Below are 19080 nucleotides of genomic sequence, written 5' to 3'. Positions count from 1 at the left end.
TGGTCCTCCAAACTATCCCTGCTAAATATACATCCCTCATTCATCATGATAGAAAGAATTCTATCATTTGGAAAAAGAAAGAAAGAAAGAAAATGATGTATTGTGCTGCTGTAAAGGTGTTTTCCTTTTGAGCATTTGGTTGTTTGGCTTTTGTGACACATGTACCTCTGTGAAAGCATGTGCCTACAGTCAGTTGTATCCTTCCTGCATTGGAATCCTTCATGGGTCCTTTTCCTTCTTCTATAAATGCCATCCCCATTCCCTCCTGGAATTGGCATGTAACTCAAACTACCAGAGCAATCCTCACACCTTTTATGCTGTTAATGGGCCAATCAGGAATACCAAAAGTTAAACACTGCCAGAAAGGAATCTGTCTGATGTAAATCTAAATTAGGGTATATGACTGTGTTTTACAATGTAGTTAGATTAAGGTATGATGTGATTTCTTTTTGGAAATTTCTGGATGCTGTGAATTGTAACAAATATATGTGTCAGCCTCTGTTTTGCTGCTGCTTCGGCTGCCATTGACATGGGGAGGGGGGGCATGGTATTTGGGAGGGGATTACTAATTGTGCTGGAGGAAGATTCTGGAGTCTCTGCTGCCTGTCTTACTGCGCATGCGGAGGAGGTTTCCCGCCAAGGCCAACGGCACCGACATTCCATCTTGGTGATGCCTTTCAAAGTTATCTCGCACCTGACACTTGGGAGAATTATGATTGGACTGTAACTGGGATGCCAAGGGGTGGGGAATGGGTTATTCTATATATCATTTGCTTTCGTGCCTAAATAATCAGTCTTCGCTTTGCTACGCTTCTGATCATTTATAATTAGTAAAAGTACACTTGATTTCTATCAATGGAGTCTCGTGGTTTTCTTTCCTAATTATTCAATGGAGGAGTGCTGACAATATGAAATTTACTCATTGTAAATTTCCTAAAGAAACTCCGAGCTGCAGAACTTTATACCAAGTTATACAAATGTAAATTTCACCAGGAGAAGATAGACTACCTTGGGTATCGTATCTTCCACGCAGGTGTAGAGATGGACCCTGCTAAGGTCAAGGCGGTCACTGAGTGGGAGGCGCCCTGTACAAGTAGACAATTACAGAAATTTTTAGGTTTTGCCAATTTCTATCGTCAGTTCATCCCTTCTTCTGCCAAAATTGCACTTCCCATCACTAATTTGTTGAAGTCCAAAGGTGGGCCGAAACCCAAGCCTAGCAAGCCGTTGAATTGGACCATGGAGTGTCAAACTGCTTTTGAAAAGTTGAAATGACTTTTTGCCGAGGAGCCGGTTCTGAAGCATCCGGAGATGGACAAGCCCTTTGTCATTCAAGCTGATGCCAGCGACGTGGCGGTGGGGGCCGTCTTGCTTCAGACTAACGCCCAAGGTAATTTACAACCTTGTGCCTACACCTCTCGTAAACTCACAGACACGGAGAGACGTTGGGCGATCTGGGAGAAAGAAGCATTTGCTGTACGTTGGGCTTTGGCCACATGGCGCCACTTCCTGGAGGGCGCTAAGCACCCGTTTGAGGTGTGGACTGACCATAAGAACTTGGAGGCTTTGAGAACTCCCAGGCGGCTCTCCCCTAAGCAGATGCGCTGGGCTCAGCATTTCAATCGTTTTAATTTCACACTTAAGTACATCCCGGGAGGGAAGAATTTCATGGCTGATGCTTTGTCCAGACTCCCTCAATACAACTGCTCTAAGCTCAGCATTATCCAGCCAGTGGTTCCCATGTCCAGCCTCGCTGCTCCTGTTGTTACTAGGCAACAGACACGCTCTAAGGTGGACGTGTCTCAAGATTTTCTTTCCAATCTCAAGAAGGCCCTTCCTCAGGATGATTGGTTCCAGCAGCATCAAGGTGAATGCACAATGAGAGATGATTTGCCATGGATTGGAGTGAAACTTTACGTCCCTGCCTCTCTTCATCTCGTTGTTCTCCAACGGGCTCATGATTCCAAGTTGGCGGGGCACTTTGGATTTGTGAAGACGCTGCATCTGGTGAAACGGCAGTTTTGGTGGCCCTCTTTGAAGAAGGACATTGAACTTTATGTTGCCAGCTGTCCTGTTTGTGCGGCTGCTAATGCCCGCCGGGGAAACCGCAGGGTTTGCTCCAGGCTGTAGCTCGCCCTGTCACTCCCTGAAAGGAGATTTCTATGGACTTCATTGTTGAACTTCCTGAGAGCCAGGGGCACACTGTCATATGGGTGGTTACTGACTTGTTTTCCAAGCAAGTTCATTTGATACCTTGCCCTAAGATTCCTTCTGCAAAGGCACTCGCTAAACTTTTCATTTCTCACGTTTACCATTTGCATGGCGTGCCTGATCGCATCATTTCTGATAGAGGCATACAATTCACTTCCATTTTCTGGAAAGAATTTCTTAAGCGCATTGGCTCTGCCCAGGGTCTAAGCTCCGCCCACCACCCTCAGACTAATGCGGCTTGCGAGAGGACTAATTCTGTTCTAGAACAATATTTATGTTGTTTCATCAATTACCAGCAAGATGATTGGGTAGACTTGTTGCCGCACGCGGAAGTGGCTTATAATAATTCTGTACATAGCAGCACTGGATTCACCCCTTTTCGAGTTGTGTTTGGCCAGGATTTTGTTCCTATTCCCGAAGTTCCTCTTGAGCAACCACAGGTCTCATCCATCTCCGAGTGGAGTGAGCGGTTGCGGCATATTTGGCCTTTGGCACTTCGTAGCATAAGAAACAAGCTGATAAGAAGCGTGCTCAACCTTATCAGTACAAAGTGGTTGACCAAGTTTATCTATCCACAAAGTTCCTTCAAACTACGCAGAAATCGAAGAAGTTGGGGCCTAAGTATGTGGGCCCGTTTCCCATAATCAAGGTCATCAATCCTGTTTCGGTTCGCTTGCAGCTACCCAAGCACCTCAACCATGTCTATCCTGTTTTCCACATTAATCTCATTAAACCTATTCGTTTTTCATCTTTACGTCCGCCAGTGGATCCGCCACCTGCCCCCCTGTTGATTGATGGTGAACAGCATTTTGAGGTCCGGGAAATATTGGACTCTCGAAGACGGCGGAATCGACTTCAGTACCTGGTAGCTTGGAAGCATTTTCCTCAGTCTCATGCCGAGTGGGTGGACAAGTCCCATCTCCGGGGCCCCCAGCTGCTCCGCCAGTTCTATTCTGCTTATCCTGACAAGCCCTAGTTGACTCTCCTTCCTGACTTTCTCTCTCCCCCTCCCATTTTTCTTTTTCTGTTTTTTGTTTTTCGTCTGTTTGTTTGTGTTTTGTCGTTTTTCCAGGCCTGACCGCCTTTTTCCGGAGGAGGGCCGGATGTCAGCCTCTGCTTTGCTGCTGCTTCGGCTGCCATTGACACGAGGAGGGGGGGCATGGTATTTGGGAGGGGATTGCTAATTGTGCTGGAGGAAGATTCTGGAGTTTCTGCTGCCTGTCTTACTGCGCATGTGGAGGAGGTTTCCTGCCAAGGCCAACGGCACCGACATTCCATCTTGGTGATGCCTTTCAAAGTTATCTCACACCTGACACTTGGGAGAATTATGATTGGACTGTAACTGGGATGCCAAGGGGTGGGGAATGGGTTATTCTATATATCATTTGCTTTCGCGCCTAAATAATCAGTCTTCGCTTTGCTACGCTTCTGATCATTTACAATTAGTAAAAGTACACTTAATTTCTGTCAATGGAGTCTCGTGATTTTCTTTCCTAATTATTCAATGGAGGAGTGCTGTCAATATGAAATTTACTCATTTTACTGCAAAAATGCTTCAATCGATCATAGAGGCAGTGGGAATGTTCTGTGGAATGCAACATCGTCTGCCTTCTGAAATAATGTTTGAATTTCCACACTTGGACAGAATGGGGGAAATTACACAATATGAGACTAAAGATATGTCTGTAAAGAATTGCATACTTGGCCTCTCCTGTTCTTTATCTTCCCTCAGAATCACAGGACTCCTAGCTAAAACCTGACCTCTCAATTTTACTGTTCATAAATTCAAGCCGGTGATTGGGTCCTGATAAAACCTGACATGAGGAAAAAGCCAAATCTGGGACAGACCCTACCAAGCCCTGATGACCACCGAAACAGCAGCCCAAACTAGTGACAAAGGACAAATCACTACACTTGTGGAAAATGGCTCCTGGAGAAGACCCACTGAGAATAAGCATTTCCAAAAACTGATGTAGTCATGGTGGTATGCACAGATTTCGTGAATGATTTTTTCCCTCTCATTGCAGGAGTAGCAATGTTTGGTCCTTCTGGCCTCTACTATTCCACTTGAAGATCCTAAAAGATGCTGTGCAACTTTGCACTCTACGGATTGTGTTGATTTTGTGATTGTAACTGTTACACTGAATGTTATTGTTGTACTTGTAAACTGATATACACCTTTGGGGAATAGTGGGACACTGTAATGGTGATGGCTCCCATATAAAATTCATATATATTGGGACATTGAATCAGATCAACCTGACTTGAATATAGTAATGCTAAGAGATAGTGATATCATAATCCCTGAAGAGATAATATGTATTGATGTAATGCAATGGTTCGATATTTGGGAATAATTTTCTTATGCATAGGACAAAGAGGAGGAGGAGAATGTAATGCAGTGACAAGTGTGAAAAATCATACATTCAAAGCAAGGGTGTTTTCTTCGTTTAATGTCACCTTGCAGTCTAGAATTAACCTGACACAATCTAGTAACTCACTTGTAAATATAACTAGACAGAGTGGGTTATGGACGGATGTGATAACTCTTAATTAGCATGCTCCAACTGGCTTATAAGGTTTGCCTATGTGCCTAGCCGATGGTATGAAGCATGTGTATATGCTGAATAGAATTATAAGGACACTGCCAATGCTAGCAATAATAACTATTGCAACTGCTCCAACTTTTAAAACAACAATATCCCAGAATACCTTTGTTTTACATGATTGGTTAGCAAAAGGATGTCTCTGTGGAAAAATTATCTCACAAATTCTATTTACAGATCGATGACCAAAGAAACGCTATTGATGACATTACTACTTGGATGAGGAAACTCGCTCATGTCCTTGTACAAACGTGGACTAGGGCTATCAAGTTTGTTAATATGTTCTCTAACTGGAAAAGGATTTGGTTTTTATCATGTTGGCCTTTGGAGATCTTTTTTTCCTTCTTTGTCTCATCCTTTTTTCCAGCATATAATTCAGTCTACCTTTTCTGGTATGACTGTCGTCCTCCTCGGTAACCTCTGCAATCCTTGGTTGCCCAGCTAATATCACGGTTCTTATCACCATCCCTAAAGAATATGCTCCCCTACTTCATCATTGACAGGTAGCAACCTGTCCAATAATAAAAAAGGAGGAATGAAGGAGTATATGAATCAATATTGGCTTCTGCTTATATTATTGTATACTGTCAGAAATTAGTTGTTTTCTAGCCAAGCAAATTGTAACCTTAATACCAGACTGCAAATGTTATCTCACTTCTGTGTCTGGCTTCTATTCTTGGCCTCAAAGCTTGGCACAATTTTGAAAGCTAGTAGAAGAAATTGTTACATGGGAATATCAAACTCTATAGATAAAGGAACCAAACTAGGGAGTTTTCCTGGCTCATAAATCCTTAAAGCATTCTGCAAAAAACAATTTGGCATAGGGGGGCAGCCACTCCCTACACAAGGCTATAGAGATACTCCACAGACAAGACATTAAACCAAAGCATGCTTTAAAGATCACGTTGGTAACAATTTTTTGTCTCTGATTGGATAAACTTTGTTTCTATCTGCCTAAAATGTATATAATACTCTGAGCCACTCTTTTAGAGTGTGGCTATTCCTTACATGCTTTTGTTTGAATGTTTTGGATATAGTTTTGTCACCCAGCTTTTGCTATGGCCATAAATAAAAGCTGATACTTTTTGCAAGCCTCATCTCGAGTCTCTCTCTTTGGCATCTCAGTGGCTAGGGGAAAACTGCTGGAACCTTACACCCTAATTAATCAGAATGCTATGCAAACTTAAGTCCAATTTGCAGGATATTCCCAACACTTTACCGGTTATATTCTTTTTTCTACAAAGATGAATACTCTTCATTTGCATTGCTTTCTTTAAAAAATAATAAGATAGATTACCTTTCTTAATATAAAAATGCAGGTGGTATACAAAAGTGGTACATACCCTAAGGAAGTATCCACATGGATCCTGGCCTCCCTATAAATTGAATTGGTCTGTAGTACTCAGAACATTTAAGAGAATTGTTGCAAAAGTTAATATGTAAGAGGTTTATAAAATACATCTTGTCCATAGTCCATTTACCATTGCTAAATCTATCTTCTCTAGTTCAGAATACTTTTATTATTTTAGGAGGATAAAGACTCTTGAAACGGATTATTCCAAAAGGAACCTTTAATCAGTCAGGATGGAAACTATTAGAAGCAAAGCAGCATCTGAAGACCTTTAGGCCATGCAAATGGGATTAAGCTGATAATGACCCCTCCCCTTTGTCCGAATGCAGATTTCAACCAATACACAAGTGTGAAGATGCATCCTTAACTCTTCTGCCCTGGGAGTCAATAAAGCACATGTTCCCATGGCTATCTCTATTAGACATCAAAGTTATATATCCCACATGGCATTCATAAACATCCCTCCAGAGATATTGGGACCTTCAGTCTCCCGGCGACAGGAAACCAGTTTTAAAGTTGTAAAACTCAGTTGTTTCAGATGTAGCTAATGATTTAATTCCGAGGCTCCCCTCTCCACAATTGAATGGCAGTATCACTTTTGGGGATCTGACACCATCCACAATCCAATCCAGACAAAAATCTTTCTTTTATTTCCAATATAGTAAATTCAGATACAGATTAGTAATCTCCTTTTGGATTACTCTGATGCAGCATAGATGAGCCTATCTTTAAAAAGTGCCCAGAATCAATAATTTTAAGAATTGGCCAAATATATATTAATCAAGCCTGGATGATCATTTATGTCAGTTCTTCACTATCTGTGTGTTAAGTTTCTAGTCCATTTTCAGGCCTAATTAGTCTGAAACCTGATGTAGTCCTGCTTTGAAAATACACCCTGAGTCTTTGGACATTCCTTTTTTGTGATGAAGAAAAGTTGTAAACTGCTTTTTTTTTGTCCTCATAATTTTGATTTCATCTTGTCTCACCAACAGGTGCAGGATAATCCTAAATTATCTTCAGCTGTATCAGTATTCTGAAACTATCCAAGAGCATTCTCCAGGTATAACATCTATTAAGCTTTTTCAACCAATCTATTTGGCAACAGGAGAAGGACAAGCATATTGGCAAATCCAATTTCATCTTGGGATAGTCCCCCCATCCCTCCCCAAGTATGCGGATGGCATATTGACTCAGCAGTGAGGGAAAGCTCTTACAATAATGAGATGTTTTGTTCAATCAAGATTTCAATAAACCATATATCTGATGAAACTTTGAAGTGGTGTCCAGAGCAGTTGCTGAACTCTACAAATTACTTTGTACATCTTCAAGGATCTTCTGCATGTGTGCATATGATTTTCCATGAATGAATGTTGAATGTTTATTTTATTTATATGCTGCCCTTTTCCCCGAGGGGGACTCAGGGTGGCTCACAACTCAAACCAGGGAAGGGGGATACCAAACAAAAATTAAAAACGACACAAAACAATACATAATGAAATCAAAGATTTTCTGAGTTTTGTGACTTTGAAGATGTCACGATGGAGCACCCGCTTTTCCACACTGATCGTTTCACTCCAGATTTGTAACATTTGAGAAAAATCTTTACTTTCCCTGATTTCTAGTGTAATGGTTTTTAAATTATTTCATGTATAATCAATCAAGCCCTATCATTTTGTCTTCAGACAAAAGTGTAATAAGACCAGATGCTGAATATCATAAGAAATTTACAACAATTTTCTTTCTGGCTTTTATCTTTGGATAAGGAGGGCCTCCTTAAGTGCATACATAATTCTTGGTTGCAGTGTTATTTGTGCATTGAAACTCAACTTTTCTTTAGTTTTAAAACAGTGGAACAGAGATGTATCTCCCCTTTTTATTCCAATCTACAGCATATCTACTGTAGAGCATTGTTACAATACAACTTTACAACTTTATATGATTTCTGACATTTAAAATAAAATAGATAGACCTCCAGACATCTGAGGAGGTCTTACAATCCATATTCGTAGATTACAATAAGGCATTAGCAGATTACCTCTTTTGGAGAATAACTACAGCAAGGCGGAGTCGCATCGTCACGTAATTCTTCAGTGGAAAGCGCGAGCGACGTCTTTTCGAAAGACTCATGAAAGCGAAGCGCTGGGCCTATGCCGCTGGCGTTGAGAACTACGTGCGCCGTAGGCGCTGGCCTGCTGGGGACGCTGGCTGCTTCCTCAGCCAAGCTGGCTTTGGGCGATGATTACTTGAGGGCTGCTTGCCAAGCCATCCTCGGAGAAGAAGAGATCACCGGGGAAGCCTGTATCTGGGTAAGAGGCCGCCTTTGCTGCGGAAGAAGCAGTTGGCGCTATGATTCTTCGTCACCGCGGGCCTGCGAGACCTCTAATCCGGCAGCAGCTTGGAAGGCCGAGTAGCCTACGAGGAAGAGATGCAGGCCCGCATCAGAGAAACTCGCGGGTCTAATAAATGTAGCAATTTCAAGGGATCCGAAACAAGATCGGGTAGCAGATTTTCCCCTCCCCTTAAATTCTTTTGCAAGAAAGGAAATGGCCCATATTTCTGCCTTGGAAGAAGTTTTGAGGGCTGATCTACAAAAGCTTATGTTACTGCAATAAGATTCCTTTGTGTAGTTTAAATTTCTTTTTCCCCATTTTTATTATTTTCACAAATAACTCAAAGCAACAAACATATCCAATATATCTTCTTCCTCCTATTTTCCTCACAGCAATAACCTAGTGGGGAAGGTAGGGCTGAGAGACAACGCCTATTTCAAAATCACCCAATAAACATATCTGGCTGAGGATGGCTCTTGTTCATGAAATCCTCTGTAGGAAGTTAAAACCCACCCTTCTAGAAAAATGAAATATCCTGGGAAATATTGAAAAGACAGAATATTATATTTCCCTGGATAAGAAATGGAGAAACGTGTTTTTAGGCAGGAAACAGACTCACTCGTAATAGCCACCACCTTTGACAATGGGCCTTTAAAAGACCTGAGCCAGTCTATTCTACATAACAAAGGTCTCCCCCTTCAGCTCCAAGGTGATGGGATTAAGGCATGATAGTATTAGCCCTTTACCCATGTCACCACAGGGCATCTGGGAAGAAGCAATACTCAACCAAACTTGGATTTAAAACACAGCTACAGAGTTGCCCCTGTATGGCCCCATGGGAGTCTGACAGTCAGAATACAAGCTCAAGATCAAAGTCCAGAGAGGGCATAAAGCCAGGGACTTTCAGCATCTCTGCCTCTTTTTTCTTCTTCACCCAACATCTTGAAGCATGTGGTCCCCTTTTCTGTTCAGGAGCTCAAACCATGTGATCCTGTCCACCGTTAAACCATTTTTCCCAGCAGCCTCCATGTTTCCAGTGTCTTTTCCCCAGTTGGAACTGAACCCAGAAGGACATTTCTTCCAACATCTCCTTCAAAAATAAAGGAGAATATTTTTAGCTTACAGTTGAAATGAGGGTTCCTTGGTATCTTGTGAGCTTGGTTGCTTTCTTGCAGACATTTCATTGCCCAAATAAGTAACATTAGCAAGGCTAGTGAAGATGCCCTTATCAAAGTGGATCAATTTCCCCTCATTCAAAAAACCCTTCACATTCAGCATGAATGATTTGAAATAAGATCTCAGCTTAATTAGTTTGACTTAAAGATGGCACTAAGTAACATTCTTGCTTGCTGTGACCACAAACACACTGTTGGAAGGAATGTCCATCTGGGTTTAGTTTCAAGTGGGAAGGAAGACACTGGAAACATGGAGTCTGCTTGGAAGGATGGTTTAATGTTGAACAGTACCACATGGATTTGAAGTCCTAGGTAGCTGATCACATGGGAGTGGAGAGAGATGTATTTATACCCTCTCTTGGGCTTTGGATGGAAAAAAAAACATCTTTCTCCATTTCTCCTCCAGGGAAATACAATATTCTTCCTTTTTAATATTTCCTAGAATATTTCATTCTTCTAGGAGAAGGGTGGATGCTACCTTTCTGCAAGATAACTTTCTTGCACCTCCAACAAATATTTGTATATTTACCATCTATTTGATTTAATTTACGTGGTGTTAGGTACCACCTTCATATCACATTTTCCTTAACTCTAACTGACATATTCTTATATAATCTTCTATTTCAAATATTTTTCCAATCATTATCATTTATTTCTCCCAAATCTTACCCCCAAATTAATTTTAAACCTTTTACCTGCTCTTCTAAATCAGTTAATATTCTATATATTTTCCATATTTTTCCTTTCCCTATATATTCGTTCATCTCACATTCTTTTATAACCATTTCAAATTTTGTTAACTATCTTTCTCCTTGAATCTTTTTTCCACTTTTATCCATTCCTCTAATTGTATTAAATTCAACCAATTTAATTTAATATCTGCTAAAATGTTTTTTTAGTTGTGTTATATTCTTTATCTTGTTCTTCCAGTCTTCCCATTTATATATCTGATTTTCTTTTAGTTTACTAATCCATTCTTTCAATTCAATCTTAGGATATTTCTCCATTTCCACCACCGGTGTTAAAGGAGAGATTCCTGGCATTAGTCAGTATCTCCATGTATTCCATAATTCCATCAAGTTTTTTAAAAAGGGATTTTGTATGCTCCTAACAATTTTTTAAATATCCTTTTTAAACCAATATGTTTCTATAGGATCACCTATTTCCCATAGCTTTTTCAACTCTATATCCCTCCATATTAAATCTCTAGATACTACTGTAATTTCTGGGATTATCTTTAATTGATTAGCTACTCAATAATTTCTAATATTTGGAAGACCTGGCCCACCCTTTTTTAATGATTCATACCATAATGCTTTACTTATTCTTGCTTTCTTACCTCCATTACAATATACTTCCAACAGCCCTCTATTTGCTTTAATTCTTGATTTGAGAATTTAATTGGGATCATCTAAAACAAAAAAAATAATTTTTGGTAAAACTTTCATTTTTAATATTTCAATTCTTCCAAACCATGATAATTTTACTTTCTCATATTTATATATTTTATCTTTTATATCTTTGTTTAACTTTTCATAATTTATTTTCTTTTTATATCTTTGTTTAACTTTTCATAATTTATTTTCTTTAACTCTTGAATATTTTTGGGATGTCAATACCTAAATATTTAATACTACTATTTTTAATTTATATTTCCCTTGCAATATCACTTGTTCTTTATTATAATCTTTATAATGATTATCTTTATTATGATTATAGAATATCATTTCTGATTTTTCCCAGTTTATTTGTAATCCATTATATTTCCCAAATTCATTCAGATGTAAATATATCTTCTCTGTTAATAATGTATCATCTGCAAATAAATTTATTTTAGTTTTCTTCTGTACTCCAATCCTTTCAATCAATGAATCTTCTCTAATAGCATTTGCCAAAACCTCCATCAATAATGCAAGTAGAACTGAGGATAAAGGGGAATCCTGCCTTGTTCCCTGGCTTAAGGTATTGTCTCTGTAACACTCTCATTGATGGCTATACTCGCTTTATTCTCTGAATATATTTGATTTATCACATGTCTAAATTTTTTACCAAAACCTAACTTCTCTATTAATATATTTTACTATAGGCCATTCCACAGAATCAAAGGCCTTAAATACGTCAAATGCTAATACATTTGACTTTAATTTCTGATTCTTTATATAATAACCTCCTTACTTTATATCCTCCTTACTTTATCTGACATTTGTCGGTTTATTATAAATCCACACTGGTCAATTTTAATATAATTCTCTATAAATATATTCAATTTATTTGCCAGTATTACTGTAAAAATCTTTGTGTCCTGATTAATAAGTGATATTGGTCTATATGATCCTGGGTTTGTATGATCTTTAAAATATACTTTTTTTTATTTTTCACTTTCATAACATATAATCACATGTATACTATTACATAGCCAATATCCTATTGTATTAAGTAGTAATTACATCAGTTCGTCTTGTCATCAATGCCCAGAAAGATAAAAACCCATTATTAGCTCTTCTGCTCTCCATACACCTCTTTCTTCTACCTCTCTCCTACCTCCTTTCTTCCCTCCATCATCCTTTTCTACTCTACTTCCCCTTCCTTTCTCCTTCTCCTCTCTCTTCATTCCACTCCTCCTTATCCTCCTCATCTTCCCCCCTTACCCTCTCTCCTAACCTGCTCATCCTATCTTTCTTCTCTCCTCTATTTCCCACTCTTCCTCTTATTGGTGTATTTCAGCTTCTGAGCAAACTCCATTCTATGTTGATGATATTTATGCTTCCATATCAATATACTTAACACATCTTAGTTTTAAAGAAAAAATAAGAGAAGACAGTATACATGTGCAATCATATTACATTAAAATCTAACACCCCTCGTTAAGCCTAATATTCATCCCTCCCTCCCCTCCAACCCCTCCCAGCCTTCCCTCCCCCGACTTCCCAGAGCCCATACATGGTATAAATCTTTAACAAAAACAGTCTAAAATATATTGGAAAAATGAATTAAAAAATGATAACATCTTTACATTGAACTTAGCTCCTCCTTGCTAGGCTAACTTTAAACAATTTATATAATTCCTGATCTTAATCATAAGCTATCTGGAATTTCTTAGTCCCATATTTATTTTGTATATAATCGATCCATTTTTTCCAGTCTCGTTTATATCTCTCGTTTGAGTAGTCCTTAAGATATGCAGATATTTTAGCCATCTCGGCTAAATTTATGACTTTCAATGTCCATTTTTGAATTGTAGGCAAATCTTCCTTCTTCCAGTATTGCGCCACCAACAATCTAGCTGCAGTTATTAAGTGCAAAATCAAATTAATCCCTACAGCTGTACAATCAGTAATTATACCTAACAAAAATAACTGAGGGGTAAACTTTATCCTTTTTTAAAGAACATTTTGCATAATCCACCATATTTTTATCCAAAATGCCTTAACCTTTTTGCAAGTCCACCATATATGAAAATATGTAGCGTCGAGAGAATCACATCTCCAGCATTTGGGTTGTAAGTTCGGATACATAGAAGCCAACTTTTTAGGATCTAAATGCCATCTATAAAACATCTTATAAAAGTTTTCTCTCAAGTTTTGGGCTTGTTTAAATTTTACATTTCTTACCCAGATCCTTTCCCATGTATCCAACATTATTGGTTCTTCAATATTTTGAGCCCACTTTATCATACAGTCTTTAACTATTTCTGTTTCAGAATCCATCTGTATTAATATATTGTATAGTCTCTTTATATGCATTAAGCTTTGATCTCTTATTTGTTTAAATAAATTATCCTCGACTTGCATAAAACCAATTTTTTGATCTGTTTTCCACCTGGCCTGTAGCTGTCCATACTGGAACCATGTTTGAATTACCTTTTCCTCTTTTAATTCATCCAAGGATTTTAGTTGTAATACACCCCTTTCTAGGGTAAGAAGCTGTCTGTACGTAGTTATATCCTGTTTTTGTACTATGTTCATATTTTCTATTGCATGTCTAGGAATTGCCCACATGGATATCTTATCATTTAATTTGTGTTGATATTTTTTCCAGACCGGCAGTAAAGCATTCCTTAAAATATGAATTCTTGTCCACTTTTTTGTTATATAGCAGGTAAGCATGCCAGCCATATACCAGATCATGCCCCTCGATATTAAGTATCCTATCATTTGTTAAATTAATCCAATCACTAATTACAGATAAAGCTACTGCGTCGTAGTATAGTTTTAAATTGGGTAATTTCAAACCTCCCCTCTCACGCACATCTTGCATTATTTTTAGTTTTACTCTTGGCTTCTTCCCTGCCCATACAAATTTATTAATACCCTTCTGCCGTTCTAACAGGTTCACATCTTTTTTAAGTATAGGTAGCATTTGGAAAAGAAATAAAAATTTAGGTAAAATATTCATTTTCACTGCTGATATTCTTCCCAGCAAGGATAACTGTAACTTTTCCCATTTTTTCATCTGTCTGTATACTATGCCAAAGTGGTTCATAATTATAATTATATAACTTCCCGTTTGAGGTTGAAATATGAACTCCTAAATATTTGACCTTTTTAACCATTTCACATCCTATCATTCCTTCTAGTTCTTCCTTTTGTTTAGTATTCTTATTTGTAGCTAATATTTTTGTTTTCCCTAGATTTATTTTAAATCCTGACACTTGACCATATTAGTTAATCATATTCATTAAGATCATACTAGATTCCTGCGGTTGGGTTAATATTATAACCAGATCATCAGCAAAAGCACGCACTCTATATTCTTGCTGCCTAATCTTAATTCCCTTTAGGCTCTCCAAGCCCCGTATTTTCTTCAACAATATTTCCAAAGTTATAATAAACAGTAATGGGGACAGGGGACAACCCTGTCTTGTACCTTTTTCAATTTGAAAAGAATCTGTTAAACTTCCATTAACTATAATTTGAGCTGTTTGCTGTTGATATATTGCTTTAATTGATTGTAAGAAACGTTCTCCTATTTGCATTTTTGCAGTGTTTTCAACAAGAATTGCCAATTAGCTCTATCAAAGGCTTTCTCAGCATCCAGAAATATGAGCGCAGCAGGAATTTAGTTATTCTTTCCCAAATATTCTAATGCATTAACAATTAATCTTATGTTACTTCTCATTTGTCTCCCTTGAATAAAACCTGTTTGATCATTATGAATCAATTGTTGAATAACCAACATTAACCTATTTGCTAGTATTTTAGTAAAAATTTTATAATCTACATTAAGTAGTGATATAGGTCTGTAGTTTTTTGGCTGGGTAATATCTTGGTCTTCTTTGGGTATCAGAGATATAAAAGCTGTCTTCCAAGATAGAGGTACCTTACCTTCCGTTTGAATCTTATTAAATAATTCCTTAAGAGGTTCTACCATTTCTAATTGTAGATTATTATAGTAAGCCGCTGTCAAGCCATCTGTACCAGGTGCCTTCCCTGCCTTTAACTGCTTAATTACCTGTAAAATTTCCCCCGAAGTTATTAGTTGATTCAATCTTTGCCTCTGCTCTTCTTTAACTATGGGTATTTTTTCTTTATCCAAGTATCTCTCTATATCTAGACCATTAATTTTGTCACCCTTGTACAACACTGTAAAGAATTCATGGAAGACCTTTTGAATCTCACCCTGTTGAAACACTTCTTTCTCTCTGTAGTGCAATTTGCCTATATTACGAATTTTTTGTTTTTTCCTAATCTGATATGCTAACTATCTACCAGATTTATTTGCATTGCAGAAAGTATTATGTTTTGCATGATCTTTAACTGGTTTCGCTGTTGCTATTATCAAGGATTGCTTCCAGGAACATGAAACACTTTCCCCTTCTATTACTTTATTACACATTATCTTCATCTTTGGCACCAATAGCCCTTTGCAATTTTTGTAATATTCTACACCTAATCCATCCAACCCAGTGCTTACCTATCTTCAATTTATTAATAACTTCCACTTTCCTTTTCTTCTATTTGTAATTCCATTATTTCTTTATCATTATCTTGAATTTTACAATTTAAATTCTTCTCTATATATGACTTCTCTACATTTACCTTATATAGATTTTCAAAGAATTTCTGAAATATCAACAATTTTTCTCTCATCATATTACATCTTTCCCCCTTGTTGTTCTTTATTACTCCAATCGGGCTTTTTGCCTTTTCAGCTTATGTGCCTGTAGCCAACCTTCTAGAATTTTTATTACTGTTTTCATAAAATTCCCTATTTACGTATATTAGATTTCTCTGAACCTGTTCTGTCTCAATATTTTGCAACTCTTTTCTTTTAGCTGATACCGGACAGGGTAACCGTCACCACGGATGCAAATCTGTTCAGTTGGGGGGCCCTGGTGGGTCCCCGGTTGGCTCAGGGCAGATGGTCGGCCTCGGATCTCCACCACAACATAAATTGGTTGGAGTTGAAGGCAGCCTGACTGGCTCTGCTGCACTTTCAGACCTTGGTGGAGGGGCGGCACGTGCTCCTCCTGATGGACAATGTGGCCACCAAGGCCCACATAAATCGTCAAGGGGGGACTCATTCTTGGGCACTCTGGCTGTAGGCTCTGAGGCTGGATGCCTGGGCGGAGAGATACCTTTTGTCCTTGGTGTCGGAACACATCTCCGGGCTCTCCAACATCCAGGTGGATTGGCTGAGTCGGGCGACTCTGGAGAACGGCGAGTGGCAACTCCATCCGTCGTTGTTTCAGAGGATCTGCCTGAGGTTCGGCGCTCCGCTGGTGGATCTGTTCACCTCGCCAGCAAACGCACAGCTCCCCCGGTTTTTCACCTGTTTTCAGTCCCGGTCTGCGGAGGGCATGGATGCTCTCCAGAGCAGGTGGCCCCCGGGCCTTCTGTACGCATTTCCTCCCATTCCCCTTGTTCCAGGGACCATCAGGAAGGTGGTAGCGGAGAAGGCCCTAGCCATTGTGGTGGCTCCTTATTGGCCCAGGAGGCCCTGGTTCGCAGAACTAGTCCAGCTGTCAGTGGCTCCTTCGTGGAGGATTCCACGGGAGGAGGTGGTCTTGCAGCAGGGAGTCCTGCTTCACCCGGAGCCTCAGTGGCTCCATCTGACTGCCTGGCTCTTGAACGGCGGTTACTGAGGAGGGCTAACTTGTTCTCCGGGGTCATTCGTACCATCGAGGCGTCTAGACGTCCGTCAACGACCTGCATCTACAATTCCACCTGGACGGCCTTTGTCTGGTGGTGTTCTCCTCTGGGCATTGTTCCCAACAGGGCCACTATCCCCAATGTCCTAGACTTCCTGCAGAAGGATCTGGAGAACGGGTTTTCACAGAATACTTTGCGCCGTCAGGTGGGGGCTTTGTCTTTGGTTCTGGGGGGTTTGGGGTCTTCTTCCCTGTCCCATGTTCCCCTGATCAAGCGTTTTCTGAAGGGGGCGGCTAATCTTAGGCCTCCCCCCGTCCACAGGTTTCCTACGTGGGATCTCCCCATAGTTCTCAGGGCTTTGACGGGGGCCCCGTTCGAACCTCTCCGGTCTATTCGTTTATGGTTCTTGTCCCTGAAAGTGGCTTTCCTGTTGGCGCATGTGCAAGCCGAGAATGGCTGCCAAGCCTTGCCGCTCTGACTGCGGAAGGCGAAAAAGGCTTGAAAAGGCATGGATTTAAATCTGCAAACCGTGCGGGCAGAGGTTCCTGTAGGAGAGCGAGCTCCAGGGGACCCGAAGAGACAATCAGCTGGGTCGCCACTCTCGGGCGGCTCCCATGTGGTGCTGCTACTCTTGGCTGTTTCTGTGCCGAGCGGTGACGGCGGTGAGGGCGGCGCTGTGCTGACGGCGGCGCCTTTGGGTGGCGTTTTTCGGCGCTTTCAGCTGCGCCTTCCCGACCGTGAGGAGTTCCTGGATTCGCGCCGGGCTATCCATCACCCCAGGGAGAAGGCGGTCAGCCTGGGACAGTACTGGGAGAGAATGGGAGGCTGTTTTCATCTGCCGCCATTGCAGCTTGTTCGGACACCCCCCCTCCCTCTCCCTTTGGCTTGGCCTCTCCTTTTGGTGCATTCTCCCCCCCACTTGGCCGTCGCCGCTGCAGGACCTTTTGCTGTTTGACACTTGACTCCTTCCTGAGCACGGCTTTTGGAGTGCCTGCCTCCCAACAGCGTTGCAGCAGCCCCACTTGACCCTTGAGGTCCAACTTCACCAGCAGGGACTCACACCCGACAAGCTCCGGAGCAGGGATCCTACGAGGTACTAGAGACTCTTGGATAACAATGGCCACACCGCCACCCCTTCCCTGAGCTCTCGGCTGATGGAGCACCTGAAAACCTTCTGGGCACATCTCCACGAGGGGGACTCCTCTCTCCGGGCCCCTCGCTCCTCGAGTCGGTAGCCGAGCTGGCAATTGAGTTCCCCAGGCTTATGGTTCTGGGGGATTTCAATTTGCCTTCGCTCGGTGAACACTCTGATGGAGCGCAGGAGTTCATGGCTTCCATGACAGCCATGGGCTTGACCCAAGTAATTCGGGGCCCAACCCACTCGGCGGGTCACATGCTCGACCTCGTATTTCTCTCGGAGCAGTGGACTTGTGATCTTGGTCTGAGGGGTAGTGAGATCGTACCCCTGTCGTGGTCAGACCACTACCTACTGATGCTTGACTTTCGGAGACCACACCCCCACTGTAGGGAGGAGGAACCGACCAGGTGGTTCCGCCCCAGGCGACTTATGGACCCTCTGAGGTTCCAGACGGAGCTTGGGGTTATTCCTGATACCCTTGCCCGCAGTCTGGCAGAGACTCTGGTTGCTGCTTGGAACTCGGCAGTGACGGAGTCTCTTAACCGGATTGCGCCTCTACGGCTGCTCCGAGGCAGTGGATCCAGGAGGGCTCCTTGGTTTACTGAGGAACTCCGGGAGAGGAAACGCTGGAAGAGATGCCTAGAGCACCAATGGAGATCCAATAAATCCGAATCGAACCGAGCACTTTTAACATCTTGCATCAGAGAGTACATCCGGGCAATTAGGACGTCAAAAAGAACTTACATTGCCACTCTGATTGCTTCCACTGAGTCGCGCCCAGCCGCCCTGTTCAGGATAACCCGCTCCCTCCTAAATAGGAGGGATGCGGGTGATCCTTTGCAGGGCAGGGCTGAGGATTACGTCCAGTTTCTCGCGGATAAAGTTGCTCGGTTTCGGACGGACTTGGACTCCAATTCTGCAGAACCAGCCGAGGCACCAAGGGATAATCTGGTAGGCCATCGCTGGATTGAGTTTCAGGCTGTTGCCCCTGAGGACGTGGACAAGGCCATGAGAGCTGTAAGTGCCTCCACATGTGTACTGGACCCGTGCCCCTCCTGGCTGGTTGTTAACAGCAGGGAGGTGACATGGGGCTGGATCCAGGCGGTTGTTACCGCCTCCCTTCGGGAGGGGGTCTTTCCCCCCGCCCTTAAGGCGGCGGTGGTGAGACCCCTCCTGAA

At 41.3% G+C, this 19080-nt stretch overlaps 1 protein-coding gene across 1 annotated transcript in view; it reads left to right on the top strand.

The window, feature by feature from the left end:
* Positions 1 to 8284: 8284 nt before the first annotated feature.
* Positions 8285 to 19080, top strand: part of TMEM42 (transmembrane protein 42) — a 79230-nt gene continuing 68434 nt past the window's right edge. Inside the window, exon 1 of the mRNA XM_014055740.2 lies at positions 8285 to 8474. Within this exon, the coding sequence (XP_013911215.1) occupies positions 8316 to 8474 (159 nt within the window). The 5' untranslated portion in view covers positions 8285 to 8315. The remainder of the gene's footprint in view (positions 8475 to 19080) is intronic.

Source organism: Thamnophis sirtalis, unplaced genomic scaffold (genome assembly GCF_051295495.1).
Source record: "Thamnophis sirtalis isolate CommonGarterSnake01/CBP01778 unplaced genomic scaffold, rThaSir2_p1.2 scaffold_4, whole genome shotgun sequence".
Classification (NCBI taxonomy): Eukaryota; Metazoa; Chordata; class Lepidosauria; order Squamata; family Natricidae; genus Thamnophis; species Thamnophis sirtalis.
Note: the sequence above shows the minus strand (reverse complement) of the source record. Positions and strands in the feature narration are given on the sequence as shown.